The sequence below is a fragment of the Psammomys obesus genome, unplaced genomic scaffold (assembly GCF_907164565.1).
Source record: "Psammomys obesus unplaced genomic scaffold, mPsaObe1.curated_primary_1811, whole genome shotgun sequence".
NCBI classification, from domain to species: domain Eukaryota; kingdom Metazoa; phylum Chordata; class Mammalia; order Rodentia; family Muridae; genus Psammomys; species Psammomys obesus.
In genome coordinates this window covers 27,388,879-27,407,831 of record NW_026585797.1, presented here as the reverse complement: position 1 = coordinate 27,407,831, position 18,953 = coordinate 27,388,879, and the positions used below count along the sequence as shown (strand labels likewise).

The 18,953-nt window shown below is 37.3% G+C and overlaps 1 protein-coding gene across 1 annotated transcript in view; it reads right to left on the bottom strand.

Annotated features, from left to right (window-relative positions):
* Trdn (triadin) overlaps positions 1–18,953 on the bottom strand; it is a 350,576-nt gene that overhangs the window by 211,925 nt on the left and 119,698 nt on the right. The window contains exon 10 of the mRNA XM_055599238.1: positions 2,539–2,616. Coding sequence (XP_055455213.1) covers positions 2,539–2,616 — 78 coding nt within the window. The remainder of the gene's footprint in view (positions 1–2,538; positions 2,617–18,953) is intronic.

Sequence of the window (18,953 nt, the reverse complement as noted above, 5' to 3'; positions counted from 1 at the left end):
GTTTTCTAAACCCTTGGGAATATCTGTGGAGTCAGGGCAAGATACTGATAAACTTTTCACTAATACATTCTAACAAACAAAACCAGTTATGTTTCCTAGTTTGGGTTTAATGTAGTTGTGACTGACAGTTTAGTTGGGAATCTTATTTAAAATTTGAAAGTCATAATTTATACGTGTGTGTGCCTTCAGTTCTGAGAATTATTAATACAGTATTCTTGACTACCACAGAAACACATTCTTTGCATCAAAAAACTGCATGAAATCTGATATCAGAACTAAAGCATAAAGCCTGTGTCCTCATATTTTAAAACATACTGAAGAAGAGACAATGGAATCCTCACTGTCAAGGGTTTAGATTTTAACAAAAAACACATTGGCATCCATCTAAAAACCAAAGGTGACAATCCTAATCTGGTTACCTTCTTACTTATTAGTTAAAATAAATTTACTCATTAGTTGAAATAAAATTTAAATATTTGTTTGTTCATTGTTAATATTTATAAAAAGTCTACCTTTTTAGGGTTTCAGAATACCAACCATAGAATGCATGTAGAGTAAACACGTTCTAAATCAATGTGAATTGATGAGAGCAAAGAGCAAACATAGCATGGTCAGGACGGGGCCTGCCAAGTACAAGCATAACATATGCTGTTGTCAGAATACAGCATAAGGAAAAAATGCTACTCAGTAGCTGAGATTTTTCTATTGAATGAATAAAATATGAATGTATAACCAAAATTTATCAGTGGGATCTTGTTAGTTAGAAAATGCAACCATTCCTGAAGTATACAGATCTGATGTTAAATATAAAAATAGATAAAACAATGCAATACAGTAGTGTAAAAAGCTTTAACAATAAAAATTAATCCTTATCTTAGCCTAGAAATTACTGTGTGCTCTACCCTTTGAATGTTTTTGTATCAATTTGCTCCAAACTTCAAATGTCTTCCTATCAGGTTGTTCCCTCTTCTAAGCTCACACTGCTTCACAATGACTCAGGTCTTTCATTCTCATCATATTGTGATGCCTAAGCACATCTCCTACAGGGTACAACCTAGAACAAGTCCTATCCACATGGGATTATGCTTTGTAGAGTTCTCCCAGGTCAGTCATCTATGGCCATCCTTTACCAAGAACAGACTCTGGTGAGGCAGATGGAATGGGGTTACCTAGAGTCTCTTCTAACATATAATCTGGAACCTGTGTTCTGGACACTTCCTTCCCCTTTTATCCACAGGTCACTTTGTTGATGAAGTGTCGTCAGTGTGCCCATGTCATGACCAGAAACCAGAGCCAATGCTCTGCTATTAGTTAGTGTGGGCAGAATGTGCATAATTAGAATGAGATGTCTGTGTACAAAGTCTGTTCAATGTGCAGGAAATAAAAGGTAGAAAGGTGAGATGAGGAAGGTTTCCACCTTTTACATTAACTTTAATTCTTGTGCATTGATTTCTCTAAACTGAGTTAGATTGGCAGGAGCATTATCTTTTTAATTAGTTAGTTCTTTTCTAATAATTCTTAAAATATCTTAATGATCCCATTGTTGGTATCTACTTTAAAAACAGTGAAAATAATGAATAGATAAGACTTGAAATGACTAAATTTCCAGCAAAACTGATTTCAGTGATTTTTCTTTCCTCTTATTTTGCTCTGTTTTATGTTGGTTTGTTCTGTTGGAGTGTTTTGCCTTTCAAAAGCTACATTTTTGAAGACTTATTGTGAGTAGTAACTACTAACTACATCCAGTAAATATAACTGCACCAGCTTCATACATGTTGTCTGCCAATGCTATATTAATAACCTCTACAAGACAGAGCTCATGAGTGGTCAATTTAAATAACTTCCAGGTTTGGATATTTTCTAACATTTGGAGCTCAGATTCAGATGCTGCCACCTGAGTCTTGAAACACCAACTTATGTAAGAGATGGTAAAACTGCCAATGTGAAGGTATATTTGAAAAATAATTATTTAAATTTTTATTAATTACACTTTATTCACTAGAATCCCCCATAAACCCCTCCCTCCTCCCCTCCCAGTCTCACCCTCCCTTCCTCTTCTCCACTCATGCCCCTCCCTAAGTCCACTGATAGCGGAGGTCCCCCTCTCCTTCTTTCTGATCCTAGTCTATCAGGTCTCATCAGGACTGGCTGCATTGTCTTCTTTGTGGCCTGGTAAGGCTGCTCCCCCCTCAGGGGGAGGTGTTCAAAGAGCAGGCCAATCAGATTATGTCAGAGACAGTCCCTGTTCCTATTTGAAAATTTTTGATGTTAGTTTCTGACCAGCACACTGGTCTTCCACCAAGCAGCTGAAGTTCAACCATATGAAATTCTAAGAAGAAACTTTATTTTTTAAAAAGACGTCAATTGAAGCTTCAAGAAAACAAAATTTTACCTTATGAATACTAAAATGTAAGATGTAAGAAGATATCTGAGGTTTTGTTAATCTCATTGTTTTGTTTTTTAATATTCGTGGTTTTTTTTTAATGTACAATGGAACTATCTGTGTGGGAGAAGAGAACTACAAAGCTCGGTACTTGCCTTCAAGGGCCGGTGGTGACAGAGCAGGTCGGAAAGCTGGTGCTGTCACTGATGGTGGTGGAAAGGCTGGGCTTTGTCCTGTGCATGCAAAGCAGAAGATGAAAAAAAAAACCGTTAATAAATTTAACATCCATAACCAAAATAGCTAGTTCTATCTCCTGAATGCATAATTCATAATTCCGAGTTATAAATTAATATTCTTATGCAGTGAGAAAACTGTTCTGAGGTGACATCTTTAAGATTATGCCCTCACTGTTATCTTCCGTGCTATTTCTGGGCACAATATTTTCCACAGATGTGTATACATTGTCAGACACCTCCACTGGTTTGCAGGAGTGGGAAATCTACATGTGATCAAATAAAGCGATTTATTTTCAATGTGCGCTTTAAATTATGGAAACTCAAGTCTTAGAAGCTGACTGGGGATTGTGATCTGCAGAAAATTATCATTTTTTTTTTCATTTAACAAAATCTCTCAAATGATATGGTAGGGCAATAAGAGAATGTGAAAATTCATAGGCCTTTTGATATTGAACAGGTACATTCCTTCTGCCAAAATAAATGACCTGGAGTTAAGTAAATAATGAGCCAAAGGTAAAATATACTCACTGTATAGAAACTTGAAAGGTGCTCTCAAGTCTCTGAGCTCATTACCAAGTGAAACAACAAAAGCCCCACGGCCATTTCCAAGTCCTCTTCCATCCTGAGCGAATTCTTTAATTAACCAATACCAATGAAGGCATGAACCATAAATATTAACTATCACATGATGCCATCTGAATTGCTTGCACCAAGTTTTTATTATGAATTGCCAACTGCTAAGCTCTTGCCGTGTGCTTTGATCTAGGAGCTGACACAGGCGTGGGTACTTTCAAAAATTTCACTGACAACTAGATATTATCGAATGTCAGCAGATATGCCTGCTTACGGGGAAGTTTTCAGTTTCAGAATTCTTCAAAATTAGTCCTGTGTGGCAAATTATGGTTTAGCAACTGGAACAGAGTCTTTTTGCATACCACATCCCAGGCCCAGAGCCTCATTTTAAATAGGATTTAGCCTTCACTCATTGCACCATTTTCTTTTATTTGCTACTTTTATACTGAATTCATGAGTATATTCAAGTATGAAAAAAAAAAAAAAACAAAGTAGACTAGTGCATGGCATGCAGACCACATACCCAGAGAATATAAGCCCATATTTTGATTTTTCCTCATAGGAATAAGAATTTATAGATAATATAGAAATTCCCTTTTCAGTGATCCAAAAAGGAAGGGGTTAGTTAAGAGGACCAAAAAGAAGCTTGGACTATTTAATCTTTCCATGACATTTATACACACTTACAACTTTATAAGAATGATATGTATTTCATGCCTTGGAGCTTTTTCTGTTTGTTTGTTTGTTTGTTGTTTGAGACAGGGTTTCTCTGTGCAGCCCTGGCTGTACTGGAACCCTCTCTGCAGACCAGGTTGGCCTATAACTTACGGAGACCTACGTGACTCTACCTTCTTAATGTCAGAATTAAAGGGGTACAACACCACCACCAAACAGTATCTAAGCTTTTAATCTTCACAAGATGCTTATTATGTACAGCTATGATACCCATAGTATAGTTGTGAAAACAGAATCAAGTGAAATCGTGACATTCAGCTCCAGTGGGATGGACCTGGTTATCAATGCAAGCTCAGACTGCAGTGAAAAAAGTTGCTTATCAATGGCCTTGGGCTGGCAAAGGGTCTCTGTCTATAAGGGCTCAGGTGAAGAAAGAGAATCCAAAGAATGAAGCCTCCTCCTTAAATTTCTGGATTGTTATGAACAAATGTGATATATACTGGAAAAGATATCTATCTCTGTTTCATCTCTACCTCTACCAATATGAGACATTGTCCTGCCTATGTTTTCTTTTACAATTCTGACAGAAGTTAGAGGTACCTGGGGAGAGAAGCCTCAACTGAGAAAACACCTTGATCAGATTTCCTGTACACAAGCCTGTAGGGCACTGGGAAATGGGTTATATCGTAGGGCACAGCTCACTGAATGTGGTGCCAACCCTGGTCTGCTAGTCCTGGATTATATAAAACAGCAGTCTTTGGAGGAGAAGCCAGTAAGTAGCTCTCCTCCACGGCTTCTGCTCATTTTCCACCTCCATGTTCCTGAATTCTCCTGACTTCCTTCCTGGATGATGCATGATCTGGAAATGCAAGATAGAACTCTTCCTTCCCCAAGTTTTATCAGAGCAATAGAAACTCTAACTAAGACGTAAATTAGTACCAGGAGTAAGGTATTGCTGTTCCAGACCTGGTGATATGTTAGGATGGTTATGGAAGGACTCTGAATCTATTGAGTGTTCATAGGTTAATGAGCTATTATAGAAACTTAGAATATAATGGTGAGAGCAGTGAAGATGATGGAGACGGGGCATGTGGAGTTTTATAGGGAAGTTTGTGAGTCTCTGAAGCACTCTGTGGGGGCTATTTTGAAATAAGAATCTGGGGCTTGGGGAGCTCACCTTTTCTGAGGAGGGGAGAGATGATAGAGAGATGATAGAGGGAAGAAGGTCAGAGCGAGGGATTGGAAAGAGAAGAGGAAGGAGGATATGATCAGGATATAAGGTGAATATATAAATTAAAAATATATTTTAAAAAAGATTAAAAAGAATCTGGTGTTCTGTTTGAACTGGCTGTGACTAAGAAAGGACTGGCATCACTGACACAAAGCCTTCTGGGAAGTTTTTCTTCGGTGTAAACATATAGGAGCTGTAGTCCAAAAATGTGGCCAAGACTGTACCTTGTGCAGGATGCCAAACTTGGTAATGTGTAAGAGTCCTGTGTGTAAGCTGCCAATATTGAAGAATTGTGTGTGTGTGTGTGTGTGTGTGTGTGTGTGTATGCGTGTGTGTCACACAAAATAATTTTTTGCTTTGAAATTAATAAGAGTCTATAAGATATAGTATAGAGATAGCAGTATACTAATCTAAGTGATTAACATTTTCTTTGCTAAAATGATGACTGGGGTGACTCACGTTCTCAAGTGAACTGTGAAGTCAGGAGCTAATTTCAGATTGCACGAAGGAAAGCACAATTCACTATATGAAAGTTTAATCTGTCTAATTCATAGTGAATGATAGTTCCCAGTTGAAAACCATTTGTAGACCACAGAAACCATCCCCATACGTGAGGCAAACAACAGTTAAGAAAAAAAGTCCCTCTAAGGTCTCATAAAGACCTTATGCTGTAGGCTTCCACCGAATTTTCCTTGAGGTATTGAGTGTTAAATTAGATGACAGCAAAAACTTTGGTAAGACTACTGCTCCTACAAACTATAGATGGCTGTCGTTGTGGATTCTGGCTAGGAAACCTATAAAAATCACTGCTAAGTAATCACTGAGTTAACGTTCATTTACACTTTTGAAAAATACAGGAGCCTTTTTTTTTTGTAGCTTTAGGGAGAGTTCTGCAGTTTACACTTTAGATTAATAAAACCAAGTGAACACTGGTTCATATTTTTAGCTAGAGCAAGTGATTATGGTAATACCATGTGTCAGTTGGATCACTAGGATCACCTTGACCTTCAGGATCCCATACTGAATATCTCAGTCCTCGGCTTTAGATTTCTAGAGCACTTGCTTATGGAGGGAAGCCACTGCATGGCATGTGTTGGGGACCACGCCTTGATCTACTACCTTTCAACCCCAGGGTCAGCCCTATGGTCCTCAGAGCAGAAATCCCATACAAGAGGCCTGGAGGTGTAAAAGAAAACCAGAGAGGAAGGGAAAGGAAAGAGGAAGAGAAAGAATAAAGAAAAAAGAAAGCTAAAATCATGTGGAAGATACAAGCCCAAAAGACAGTGACACAAAGGCAGCTTCCATGGGGAAAGAAAAAGAAAAAAAATATAATATCTTAAGGAGAGTAAGCTTCCTCTTGCCCCTTATCAGAATCATACAGTTGATTTACACTGATGTCCCGGGTTGCTTTAAGCAATAAGTACTCCTTCAGTCAGTGGTAAAGGTTTTTAGCATGTAAAATGTATTTCAAGGCTTGTGATATAAGCCATATAACTTATTTTGGACATGATCAGTTGAATAGTTTAAACATTTATATTTCAGCTGGTATGAACACATATCTATTCACTCATGAGGTCTTTTTTCTGTGTACTTCACACAGCATACATAAGGTTTACACTGATTTGTCAGTGATTTTATATATATATATATATGTGTGTGTGTGTGTGTGTGTGTGCGCGTGTGTTTAAATCATACATACATATACATGCATATATATGTATGTATATGACAAGGCATGTATACATGAAAGGTTGAGACAAAGAACCCGGAAGAGTGATGCCGGCTTGGTCCAGATAGTTTACAATGGAGATTCTTTCATTTATAAAATGCCTGGAATTGCCTGGAAGAAACTTCTTATAGTAGCTAAGCAACAAGTAGAAAAATTTCCCTTAACTTAGTGATGGGGCAAATCAATGTGTTTAAAGTATTGTGAATGTAATAAAAAAGTTCACCTAGGTTTTTGTGACTTTATATGAAAATAATAACACCAATAAAAAACATCAAATACAAACATAGAAAGTGCTGTGATCATGACGCTTACATTAATGATAGAGCAAGGCTTGTCATCAGCAAGCAAAACAACTATTTCGAGTCTCATAAATTCATGGCAATCAACATAAGAGTATCGAGGCTGAAAGTGGCTTGGGGAACAGTTGAAAGAAAGTTGAATGGAGGAGCTAGAGGCGAACACAAAACAAGCCTGCTAACTTGTATGTGTTACATTCAAATTAGACAAGCCACAGGAAGTGTTTTGGGGATATCTTTTGGTGTTGCATTCTTTTAAAAAAACAATATGAAGTCCTTTTAGAGTATAGTGTGATAGGGAGCTTCTCTAAAATGTAATAAATAAACAAAAATAAGTTTGTTTGTTTTTTTGAAACAGAGAGTCAACAGGAAGTCAAACAGGCGATACTGAAACGAACTAGGTAAGAGAGGCTGCTGACTGCAGATTGGGATCTACTGCGGAGGCTCACATATTCATGCAACAAATACTTACTTAGTGCCTACTGTTTACCACTCACTTCACTAAAGCAAAATTATAGCACTGAACAAGAAGATGAATTCTCTAGGTAGTAAAGCTGAGATTCTAGTGTTAATTTCAAAAAAATCCAATTCAATAAACAAAATGCAAATAACTGCCGTACCATCAGAGCCACCAGGGGTGGTTACAGAGAATGTTATTCAGAATAACGGGTTGATAATTTTGAGCATATGGCCAATGGAAATCAAGTTGTAGAGGAGTGGCTAGTTCCCTCTATGTTTCAGTAGAGCTAAAGGGTCTTTTCTAATAAACATACTGTGGTAAGTGAGGAAAGTAAAGCAATGATGACTTTTTCACAAGTATGGTGGAATCTGAGAACAGATCCAGAGGGTAGTGGGGTAGGAAGAGCAGATTTTACATTTGCCAAGCTACTTGCTATTGTTAATAAGTACTTTGGTCATTTCTCTCACTTGCCTTGCTTTCCAGTGCGTATGTAAAGAGGTGCACTCACGGTGGGCCCACAGGGAAGTTGTTGGGTTATCTCAATGACACAGCTATGAATTACTTCATTCTTAGAGTTCTTTATACTTTAAAAACTTATTTTTTGAGACATGGCGTATTTATCATATGTGGGCTACACCACTTTCTCTCAGATATGTATAACACAAGAAACTTCACCTTCCTAACTAAAAGAGCATTCCCAAAGCCATAAGGTCTCTGGGATGGTTTCTTTGGCTCCTGATAAAATTCTTCTCTAATATATCTATGTGTTATTATACATTTGCCTATTCACTTTGATGGAAAGCAAGGAATAGGAGCCAATACATATTTTATACATTCTTTTGATTAAAAATGATAAAGGTAATATTAATGTTTTTTTCTTTCTCATATCAAATATATGAAGTAGAAATAACTTCCCATGGAACAGCTAATTAATGAAAGAAAATGAGATTGATTCCAGATTCTATCATTGTTCCATTTATTTTATGCCTTGTTAATGTCAGAATCCCTGATGTTCAGATATAAGAGAAGCAGATGCAGAGAATCATAATTGTGGGATCTAGGGGTGTAAGGAAGACTTTGAAGTTAGCCATTCCCACACCATAGCTCGCAAGACAGTTATAAAGGGGTCTCTGGAAGCGTAATTATCTAAACCAGGGGCATACACTGAGTTCAAACTCAATTTTAAATCAAAGTTATTTCTTTTTACTTTGTTATTCTTCTGCTTATTTAATATTCCACTCAGAAAGTCAGAATAAATGTCAATTATTTTGTTGTTGCCACAGGTGGCTGATTAATTCTGAAAGAGCTGTAGGTGTTTATGTTCTATAGTAAAGTAGTTTCACTCTTTTCTTTGGGCTAGCCTTGGAAATAGGCTTGTAGTGAACCACTGAGGAGACTCAGCATCCTCTTCAACTGATCTTCCCATAGCCTGACTCAATTTCCACAGAAAAAAGGTGGTAGTTGCGTTAGTCTCAAAACGTTCAGCTTTGTTTCTTCACATAGTGGGGGGAGGAAGTGAGCATGCGCATGAGCAAGGCCAATCTCAGGTTAGTCACTCATCTTCTACGGAAAAAGAAAGATACAGATAAGTAATTGGGAATTATAATTTTGTTTCTCGTTATAGTAACTTTTTGTATTATAAATTTGTTTCAGCTAAATGTAGTTAGCAAACAGAGATATTAATGAGTCAAATTAGACTGATTGCTATCTCGATTAAAAATAATAATGACAAGAACCAGGTGCCCTTGTGCATTTATAGAAGTTAAAACTAGGTACATTGAGAATAGAAGGATAATTAGAACCCTAGAGGGTGGATCCACTTTGGGCAACATAGTGAGAGCTGGTTACACACAAACATTTAAATTAATTTAATAATAGTTTTCACATGTGCAGAACACAAATGTCTCTTTTACTCTGTAATCATTGAATGTATTTTCACATATCTGAAGAATTATAATCTCTCAGTGATAAAATGGCTCTTCCAGCTATTATTACAAAGACTGACTTTAGTTTTTTTTCACTCCATTCTAATACACTCATGACAATTCTTGACAACCTCAGCATCAAGTGTGCTCTGCCCCGTGATTCACCAGCATCGATGAATTTATTCATTTCCACATTATTTTTAGTCTACAGTAGAATATAACAATTGTGTCCTCAAAGACTAGTAATTAAATGAAAATAAGTATTGAAATGAAACCAAGGATTAAATGAAGGAGTAAACTAAATGAATGAAGAACTGTCGCTAACTGCCAAGTTAACATGCTCTACTTAGAATATTTTAATATGCATAGGCTGAATTTTAGGTTCTCAGTTTTTAGTAGAATGGGAAATACTTCCAAAAACATATGAGAAAAAAATATTTCAATTACCTGTAATTCTAAAGTGTTTGGCCATTGCTGAAGGAAGCTTACTAATTTTTATGACTTTAACATCCATCATTGCAGTGAAATTTTAATGTTAGTCTATGGTTTATGAATAAAGCTAAGTGAAAGCTAAAACTTTAAGAAAGTGTTTATGAAACAGTACACTAATAATTTAAAAGTTGAAATACATTCCAAATATCTAACGTATTCCCCTAAATGGTAAGGGGAAAATATGCTTGTGGTATGTTTCGATCTAAAGGCTTTCTCCTCCATTCGTGTAACCTGAGAACCCAAGATGCCTAGTTTCACTGAGGAAATCAAAGAAATTGGAGTACTTGAAAAAAAAAATCACTTCATTTTTTTTAATAATGACCTAAATTGGAGTAAAAGTTAATTACAGAATTAGAGCTACATCACAAGAAAAATTTGAGCTAAAATTTCAGATTTCATTTACATATTGTGGCATGCCTCTTCCCATCACAGCTAACATGCCGATTAAGTGCTATGAAGGTATTATTTATTTTATTTCATTGATCATTGTTATTAGTAGATACACTGGTTACAGTATGATTATTTACTAATCAAGTAATCCTAACAATGAATAGCTTAATCTATCATTCCTCTCAAGCAAAAAATAAGAGCTCAAGGTCTTCATGTAATATTTCATATACAGTATTACTGTTCAGAGATCCAAAACAAATTATTAAGTTACTCAAAATTAGAACACAAGTCCTATTTAATTATTAATCACGAAAATGCAAGTGGTGAGCGTGAAGATGAGGACATAAGAGAGTATATGTTTCCCAGAGGCCAAGTCATTAAGTTTAGAAAATGCGTTGTTAATAAATGATTCACAAGTAGAATAGCAAATTTACTTCGTAAGAAATAAAGGCTTGATATTCTTGTAAAGTATCAAAACATGGAAAATTAATAATGTCTCCTTAGTTTTCCATCACATTGGATTGTTTGACTTTAGGATTCTACCAAAAATAAATCTTTGGCAAAGAGCAGATGGCACAGTTGAATGTTAAGTCAGTTTTCAAGAGTAGTACAATCTCTTGTTTTCATTCCGAATAACTTGAAGATCCACAAGCACTCTAACAGATGAATTTATGCCATGTTCTCTTTTATCACAACGTGCAATAAAACTTTGCAAACAAAGTTTAAAAATCCAACCATGGGACAACATGATCTTTTATCAGACCTCATTGCTGGCTTACTGGGTATAAATAAAACAGAACAGCAAATGGTGTCATCTGTGCTCTTATGTGTAGAGTCAGTCCACTCACTCCTTTGTAGATTGTAGATTCTGTACCACATTTCTTTTCTTGGTATATTAACATAGGCAAATGACAGTTACCAGCAAACTATACTTTCTTTAGTAACTAAATTGATAAAATTTAGAAACACATATCAAATAAATGTAAAAGTAAAGCAGGATTATTCATTTACTATAAATAATACTCCATAGAAACCTAAGTGAGCAGGGGCTGTCTCTGGCATGAGCTCTATTGCCAGCATTTGATCACTTCCCATTAGTGGGGGTGGGGGAGTGCTTTCCAGGCCACAGAGGGAGGGGATGCAGGCAGTCCTAATGAGACTTGATAGGCTAGAATTAGATGGTAGGGGAAGAGGGCTTCCCTTTTTAAGGCCTAGGATAAGGGGATGGGGTAAAAAGAGAAAAACGGTAGGTGGGAATAGGAGCAGACAAGGAGGGGCTACAAGAGGGATATAAAGTGAATAAATTATAATGAACAAATTAATGAACTAGTTACCCCATGAACAACAACAAAATCTTAAGTGAAGCAAATAGGAGACATGGGTCTTCTTTTAAAAGTAGCTTTGTAATTCTGCTCAAGGCCTAGGTATAATATACAGCCTGCTGAAAAAAATTCTACAGTTCCTTTCTCAGTTCAGGTCTCACATATCTAAGACCAAATTACGAGACAACTTACAGAGGTTTGTGAGAATTTAATGAAACATCCATGTCATAGCATTATCCCCCTACACTCGTCCTCTTATTACCATTGATGCTCAAGGTCCTAATAATTATTTTTATTGTTGTTTATTATTATTATCATTTATTAGAATTTATTCAATTTGTATCCCAGCTGTGGCTCCCTCCTTCATCTCCTTCCAACCCTACCCTCCCTCCCTTTTCTCCCCCTATTCCTCTCCCTTAGTCCAATGATAGGGAAGCTCCTCCTCCCCTTCCATTTGACCTTAGCCTATCAAATCTCATCAGGACTGGTTGCATTGTCTTCCTCTGTGGCCTGGCAAGGCTGCACTGCCCACCCCCAGGGGAAGGTGATCAGAGAGCCACCTGCCACTAAGTTCATGCCAGAGAAAGTCCCTGCTCCCCTTACTCGAGGTTCCCACTTGAAGACTGAGTCTACATCTGACCTGGGTTTTTGGTCCTCTCCATGCATTGTCCTTGGTTGGGGTATAAGAGACAGCTACCAGGAATTTCCCTCAAAGGCAGTTCCACCACATGCATGAAATTTCTTTCTTTTTTTTTTTCCATTCTCAAGGACAAGGTGAGAATTTTTTTGTATGCCTGTGTATTTATATATGTGCATATACATGTAGAGACCCCAGATGACATTAGGTGTCTTTCCTGGTGGCTTTACACTTTATTTATTGATACTCAGGGTCTAACAGTCTTGGAGTTAGTCAAGCTAATCTGCTTCTCCTGGGGAAATCCTCCCGGATCCCTATCTCTTCCCATTGAGTGCCAGGAGTACAGGTTGGCATCACAGTCACTTGGCCTTTGAGTAAGTTCTAAGGATCAGAACTCTGTCCTTGCACCCTTTATCCAGTAAGCCATCTTCCTACCGAAAACAGGAAAACTTTCCAAATAATCATATGGTGTTTCAAATATAGGGCTGCTTCTGTATTACAAAAATAATTTATTCATATAGAATGAGGTTATTTGTTCTTTCTTCATACCCTGATAAAGAGTTTTCACTATACCAGAGCCTTGGCAAAATGAAGGATTTCTGCAGCTGCCTGCCCCAATATTTGTCCCGGCCTATGGGGAAAAAAAAAAAAAAAACCTCTTAACGATTTCTCTTCTGACACATGAAGCTATTCAGTTTCTGAGCAAAACAAAGAAACTAGAAAAACCCAAAGAGCCAACTAAATATGAATCTTCTGGTTTTAGAGTTTACATCAAGAAGAAAAAGGAAGTTAAAGCATTGCCTTAGAAGAGAAAGTATTTCTACACGAAACATGTAACAATGATAGATGCCTGTATCTGTTCAGCAGTAGGCATGAGGCTGGAATTTAAATATTCCTTAGATAAAGGATAAAGTGACAGTATGTTAATAATGGTTATTTAATAGGCTACATGTTGCAATTAAATTCACAATTACATTCACAGATGAATGGCGCATTTGGCAGCCAGCCACTCTTTCTTCCTGCGTTAAATTGTGCATAATTGGTAGTATTTTATGACTTAAAATAATACACATAATCTATGCAGTGTCTTTCAGGAAGCTGTTTATAATAACATGAAAAAAGTCATTGTCTTCTGGGAGATCTCATGATTTATGTAATCAGGTTCATGCATTGTAGTGCAGGGAAGAACTTTAGGAGTGTGACTACCATATATGAGAACATTAAGTCATTAGTTTGCTTTTCCCAGGATGTTTCAATACGGCAATCTGGTGATATTGCCCTGTCTATTTTCGCTCCTTTTCTGTAGAAAACACCAACTGTCAAGAGTTTCTCTGCCACACAAATGCTCATTAACTAAACAATGGAAAATGATAAAATAAAGTTGTTGGTGACATTTTTTTTTCACTTCTGCAAACAACATATCAATCATCAAACAGAATTACTGAGTAAAATATATTGGCGAACATTCCCAAAGGGGAATATAAATAAGTGTAAATATTTCAGTGTGAAGACAAAGGGAAGAAGCTGAAATGGAGTATGGCCTAACTCTGAAGGAAGCATGGCAGCAGAGAGATCCTGCGTGCATAGGTTGCTTTAATTTAACTATGTGCTACTTAGTTCGCTTTTTAACATTTTATTACTGCTATAATTAATTTAAATTTCATTCCTAAGCCAGGCTTGGTAGCTCAAACTTGTGATTCTAATACTTGTAGAGACTGACACAGGAGGATGGCTGTGAGTTTGAGGCCAACCTAGGATACATACTGAGTATGTATGTATGTACTGAGAGAGCTATACAGAAAGTCTGTTTCATGAAATAAACAAAAAACTTGAAAATAATAATTTCCCACTCTATTGTGTCTTGTGAGAACCAAGAGAAACCAGGTATATAAGGATAAATACTGAGCCAGTGTAAGTAATTAGTAATAACCACAATGTACCAGTATGTACGAATGTAAAGATTGTAGTAGGGCCTCAGTAGCTGCCTTGACAATGGACAAATAAAATGGTTTTAAACATATCCCCTAGTGTTGATGAGAGTATAAACACACAAACTATTGTTTCAAAATACTCATTACTCCAGTGTTCGTGTAGTAGCATTACATTGCCTTAAGATAGTGCAGAAAACTAGAATGTAAAGTGCACCGGTCTCAAATGGAAATTATAAAACTATGCATAGGATACTGAGCCGCTGGCAGAACAGCATACAGTCCATAATACTAACTATAGCCATTAGAATATTGTATGGTCTTCGAATTATTCAGAACAATACTCCAGCACAGTGGACAATGCTGTCAAATTCGTTCATGAGGCAGGCATCTCTTAACAGAGCTAATGCAGGGACTTAGTCACCAATTCTACACTTTAAAGTAAGGTCTACTCCAGAGAGGGGAGTAGCAATGTGCAGCTCTCTGAGTGGTTACAAAAAGCCCTGGAGTCTCTTATTTTTTTCCGCTGTGACTAAGGCCAATCAAATGGATCTCAAAATAGCACCGGTGGAATCTGTTCATGCAAAGGACTAGAATTATTCCTTAGTCCTCTTGCATATTTGCTGAGAGGTGACACTATTAAAAGATACGTCATATTCGTAAATAGCATCTAGTTAGCTTGATAATTCTTTGATTAAGCCTTAATTTTCCTTGCGTTTCACACAGTTATTCAAACGATGTTGCATTCTTTGTTTCTTTTCACACTATGTGAGAACAGGCTTTAATTGTTCTCAGTAGGTTACCTGGCGTTTTTATTTTTATCTGGCAGCAGGCCTACAGCATGAATAGGACCAAGACTGACAGATACCTATTAATGTGACAATATCTGTAAGTATGTCTATACCCTTATCTACCTATAGCATCCTAGATCTATTCCATTTATCAATATCCACACATTCTATTGAAAAGTTTCTTTAAGACAAGAAGAGATGTTGAAACAGGTGACTCTTTTAAAACTTGAGGAGATAAAAAAATTGGAGACAGTTTTCTCTCCAAGCTACAGAAGAAAAGTACTAAGAGGAAAGAAGCCTTGGCTAATCTATTTCTCAGTCTTGAGGAAGCTGACTGGACTACGGAGGGGGCATCAGTGCACCTGGACTAGTTCAGAAGGACTCTTGTCTATTTCTCTTTGTGCATCCCAGGCACTTATAGCGACTCAAATCTTCAATGGTTCCAGATACAAAGACAATCTAATGCAAAACAGAAAGTCAGTCTCTGCTGGTATGGAGAATCCAGGGTTTATACAAGCTCATAATTAAGCACAGACTCTCTTGCATCTTTCCTCTCATTTTAGTGTTTCTCCGTCTGCTGCCCACACTTTGCCGATGGATGCATTGAACCAGTCTTTGTTAATTCTGAGCTTCAGTCTCTAGAGGACCCAATAATAAGCCCTCGGGAAATCTTTACAGAGGTCTATTTACAGAGCTTAAAAACCTGTCATATTTTTAAATAACAAGATTATTTCTTCAAACGAATAAAGAGGACTGCTTTAGGATAAACATTTTTTTTTCGTTGAGATGAATGCTGTAAATTAAGAATTCAATTCAGAAAACATATCACATTCCTGACTAGGTATGGACTAGGGAAGATTTAAAGGCAAATGTTTTCAAAGTACTTAAAAAGCAGCTTAAAAAGAAAGGACTTGCTGAGGGAGGTGGTGATAAGAGTATAATTAAATTAGAAATATGAAAGAAGTAGAGATTGGAGGAAGCTGGGAATTTCCTGAGCCACTGGAATGGTAGGGATTTTTTACCCTGACAGGTTTTCAAACCCCAAAGTAGGTAACCTGATCTGACTCACATCATACAGATTTGTTATTCCATCTTACAGGTGAGAAGAGACGCTCAGAGAAGAAGTAACCTGCCTACTAGATTCATGGGGCTTGTTCTTGGGTAGCGAATCTTTTTAAAAATAAAGCTTTTTTATTAATTAATTAAATTTACATCTTGGTCATCAGCCCCTCCATCTTCTCCTGCCAGCCCCACCCTCTCTCCAGCATCCCTTCTCCCCTACTACTCAGAACAGAGGAGTCCCCCTATCCAGATGCCCCCACTCATCTATTCACTTGAAGAAGTCCCATCAGGGGGAAGTGATCAAAAACCAGGCAACATAGCCCATGTCAGAGACATCCCCACTCTGTTAACTAGTGGGCCCACATGAAGCCTAAGATGCCCATCGGACTTATCTTTTGGGGGTCTGTGCGTTGTAGTATGTTTATTCTGTATAATATGACTAAAGTCTGCTTATAAGTGAGTATATACCATGTGTGTCTTTCTGCTTCTGGGATACCTCACTCAGGATGATCTTTCCTAGTTCCATCAATTTGCCTGCAAATTTCATGATTTCCTTGTTTTCAATTGCTGAGCAATAGTCCATTGTGTAAATGTACAACAGTTTCTTTATCTGTTCTTCAGCTGAGGGACATCTAGATTGTTTCGAGATTTTGGCTATTTACGAATAAAGCTGCTATGAACATAGTTGAACAAATGTCCTTGTTACATGATGGAGCATCTTTTGGGTGTATTCCTTGGAGTGATAAAACTGGGTCTTGAGATGTAAGTACTCCCAATTCTTCTGAGAAAGCACCAGATTGATTTCCAAAGTGGTTGTACAAGTTTACACTACCAGCAATGGAGGAGTGTTTCCCCTTTTCTGCATCCTCGCCAGCATGTGTTGTCACTTGAGTTTTTGATCTTAGCCATTCTGACAGGTGTAAGATGGAATCTCAGAGTAATTTCTTTAAAAAATATATATATTTATTTACTTATTGCAATTTATTCACTTTGTATCCCAGCTGTAGTCCCCCCCTTCACCTCCTCCCAGTCCCACACACCTTGCCCCTTTCCCTCCTATGCCCCTTCCCTCGTTCACTGCTAGGGGAGTGAACTATCCCCTATCTTCCCCTTCTATCTGACCCTAGCTTATCTAGTCTCATCAGGGCTAGCTGCATCATCTTCCTCTGTGGCCTGGCAAGGCTGAACCCTCCCAGTGGCAGGTGATCAAAGAGCTGGCCACTGAGTTCATGTCAGAGACAGACCCTACACCCCTTACTAGAGAACACCATTTGGAAACTGAGCAGGGAGTCTAGGTCTTCTCCGTGCATGGTCCTTGGTTGGAGTATCGGTCTCTGCAGGACCTCCCAGGGCCCAGGGTTTTTGTCTCTGTTGTTCTCCTTGTGCAGTTTCTTTCCCCTCCAGGTCCTTCTATCTCCCTCTTCTTCCATAAGGTTTCCTGCACTCTGCCCAAAGTTTGGTTATGAGTCTCAGTATTCAGTATATCCTGATAGGTAGACTCTTTCAGAGGCCCCCTGTGGAAGACTACTGTCCTGTTCCTTGTCTTCTCCTACTTCCAATGTCTATCCTGTTTGCCCTTCTGAGTGAGGTTTCAGCCTCTTCCCATTTTGATTTGCATTTTCCAGATGACTAAAGACATTGATCATTTCTTGAAGTGCTTCTCTACCTTTCGAGATTCCTCCTTTGAGAATTCTCTGTTTTAGCTCTGTATCCCATTTTTAATTTGATTGTTTGCTTTGTTAATGTTTAACTTCTTGAGTTTTTCATGTGTTTTGTATATTAGCCCTTTGTCAGATGTAGGGTTGGTGAAGACCTTTTTCAAATCTATAGACTACAGTTATTTTTTTTGTTTTTGTTTTTTGACAGTGTCCTTTGTTTTACAGATGTTTTTCAGTTTCAAGAGGGTCCATTTATTAATTGTAGATCTTAGAGCTATAAGTGTTGTTCTATTCAGGAAGTTGTATTCTATGCCAATGAGTTCAAGGCTCTTACCCACTTTCTTTTCTAGCAGATTTAATGTATCTGGTTTTATATTGTATTCTTTGATCCACTTGGACTTGAGTTTTGTGCAGAGAGATAAATATTTGCATTTTTCTACATGTACATATCCAGTTAGACCAGCACCATTTGTTGAAGACGCTGTCTTTTTTTTCATTGTATGTTTTTAGATTCTTTGTCAAAAATAAGATGTGCATAAGTGTGTGGGTTTAGTATAGTACTAGAAGTTCTAGCTAGAGCAATAAGTCAGTAAAAAAAGATAAAAGAATACAAAGAGGAAAGGAAGAAATTAAACTATTGCAATTGGCAGATGATATGGTAGTCTACATAAGTGACCCCAAAAAGTCTACCAGAGAACTCCTGCAGTTGATAAACTCTTTCAGTAAAGCGGCTGAATACAAGATTAATTTAAAAATTCAGTAGCCTCCTGTATACAAATGGCAAATGCTCTGAGAAAGAAATTAGGAAACCACAACTCTCACAATAACTACTAATAATATAAAATATCTAGGGTTAAGCTCAACCGAGGAAGTTAAAGACCTATTGATAAGAACTTATTTCAAGTCTTTGAAGAAAAAAATTAAAAAAGTTACCAGAACTTGAAAAGGTCTCCCATGCACATGGATCGGTAGGAGTAACATAATAAAAATGACCATCTTACCAAAGGCAATCTACAAATGCGACGCATCCCCATCAAAATACCAACACAATTATTCACAGACCTTAAAAGAACTATTCTAAATGTCATATGGAAAAACAACAACAAAAACAAACAGAATAGTTAAGACAATAATAGAACTTCTACAGGTATCTCTATACTTGACC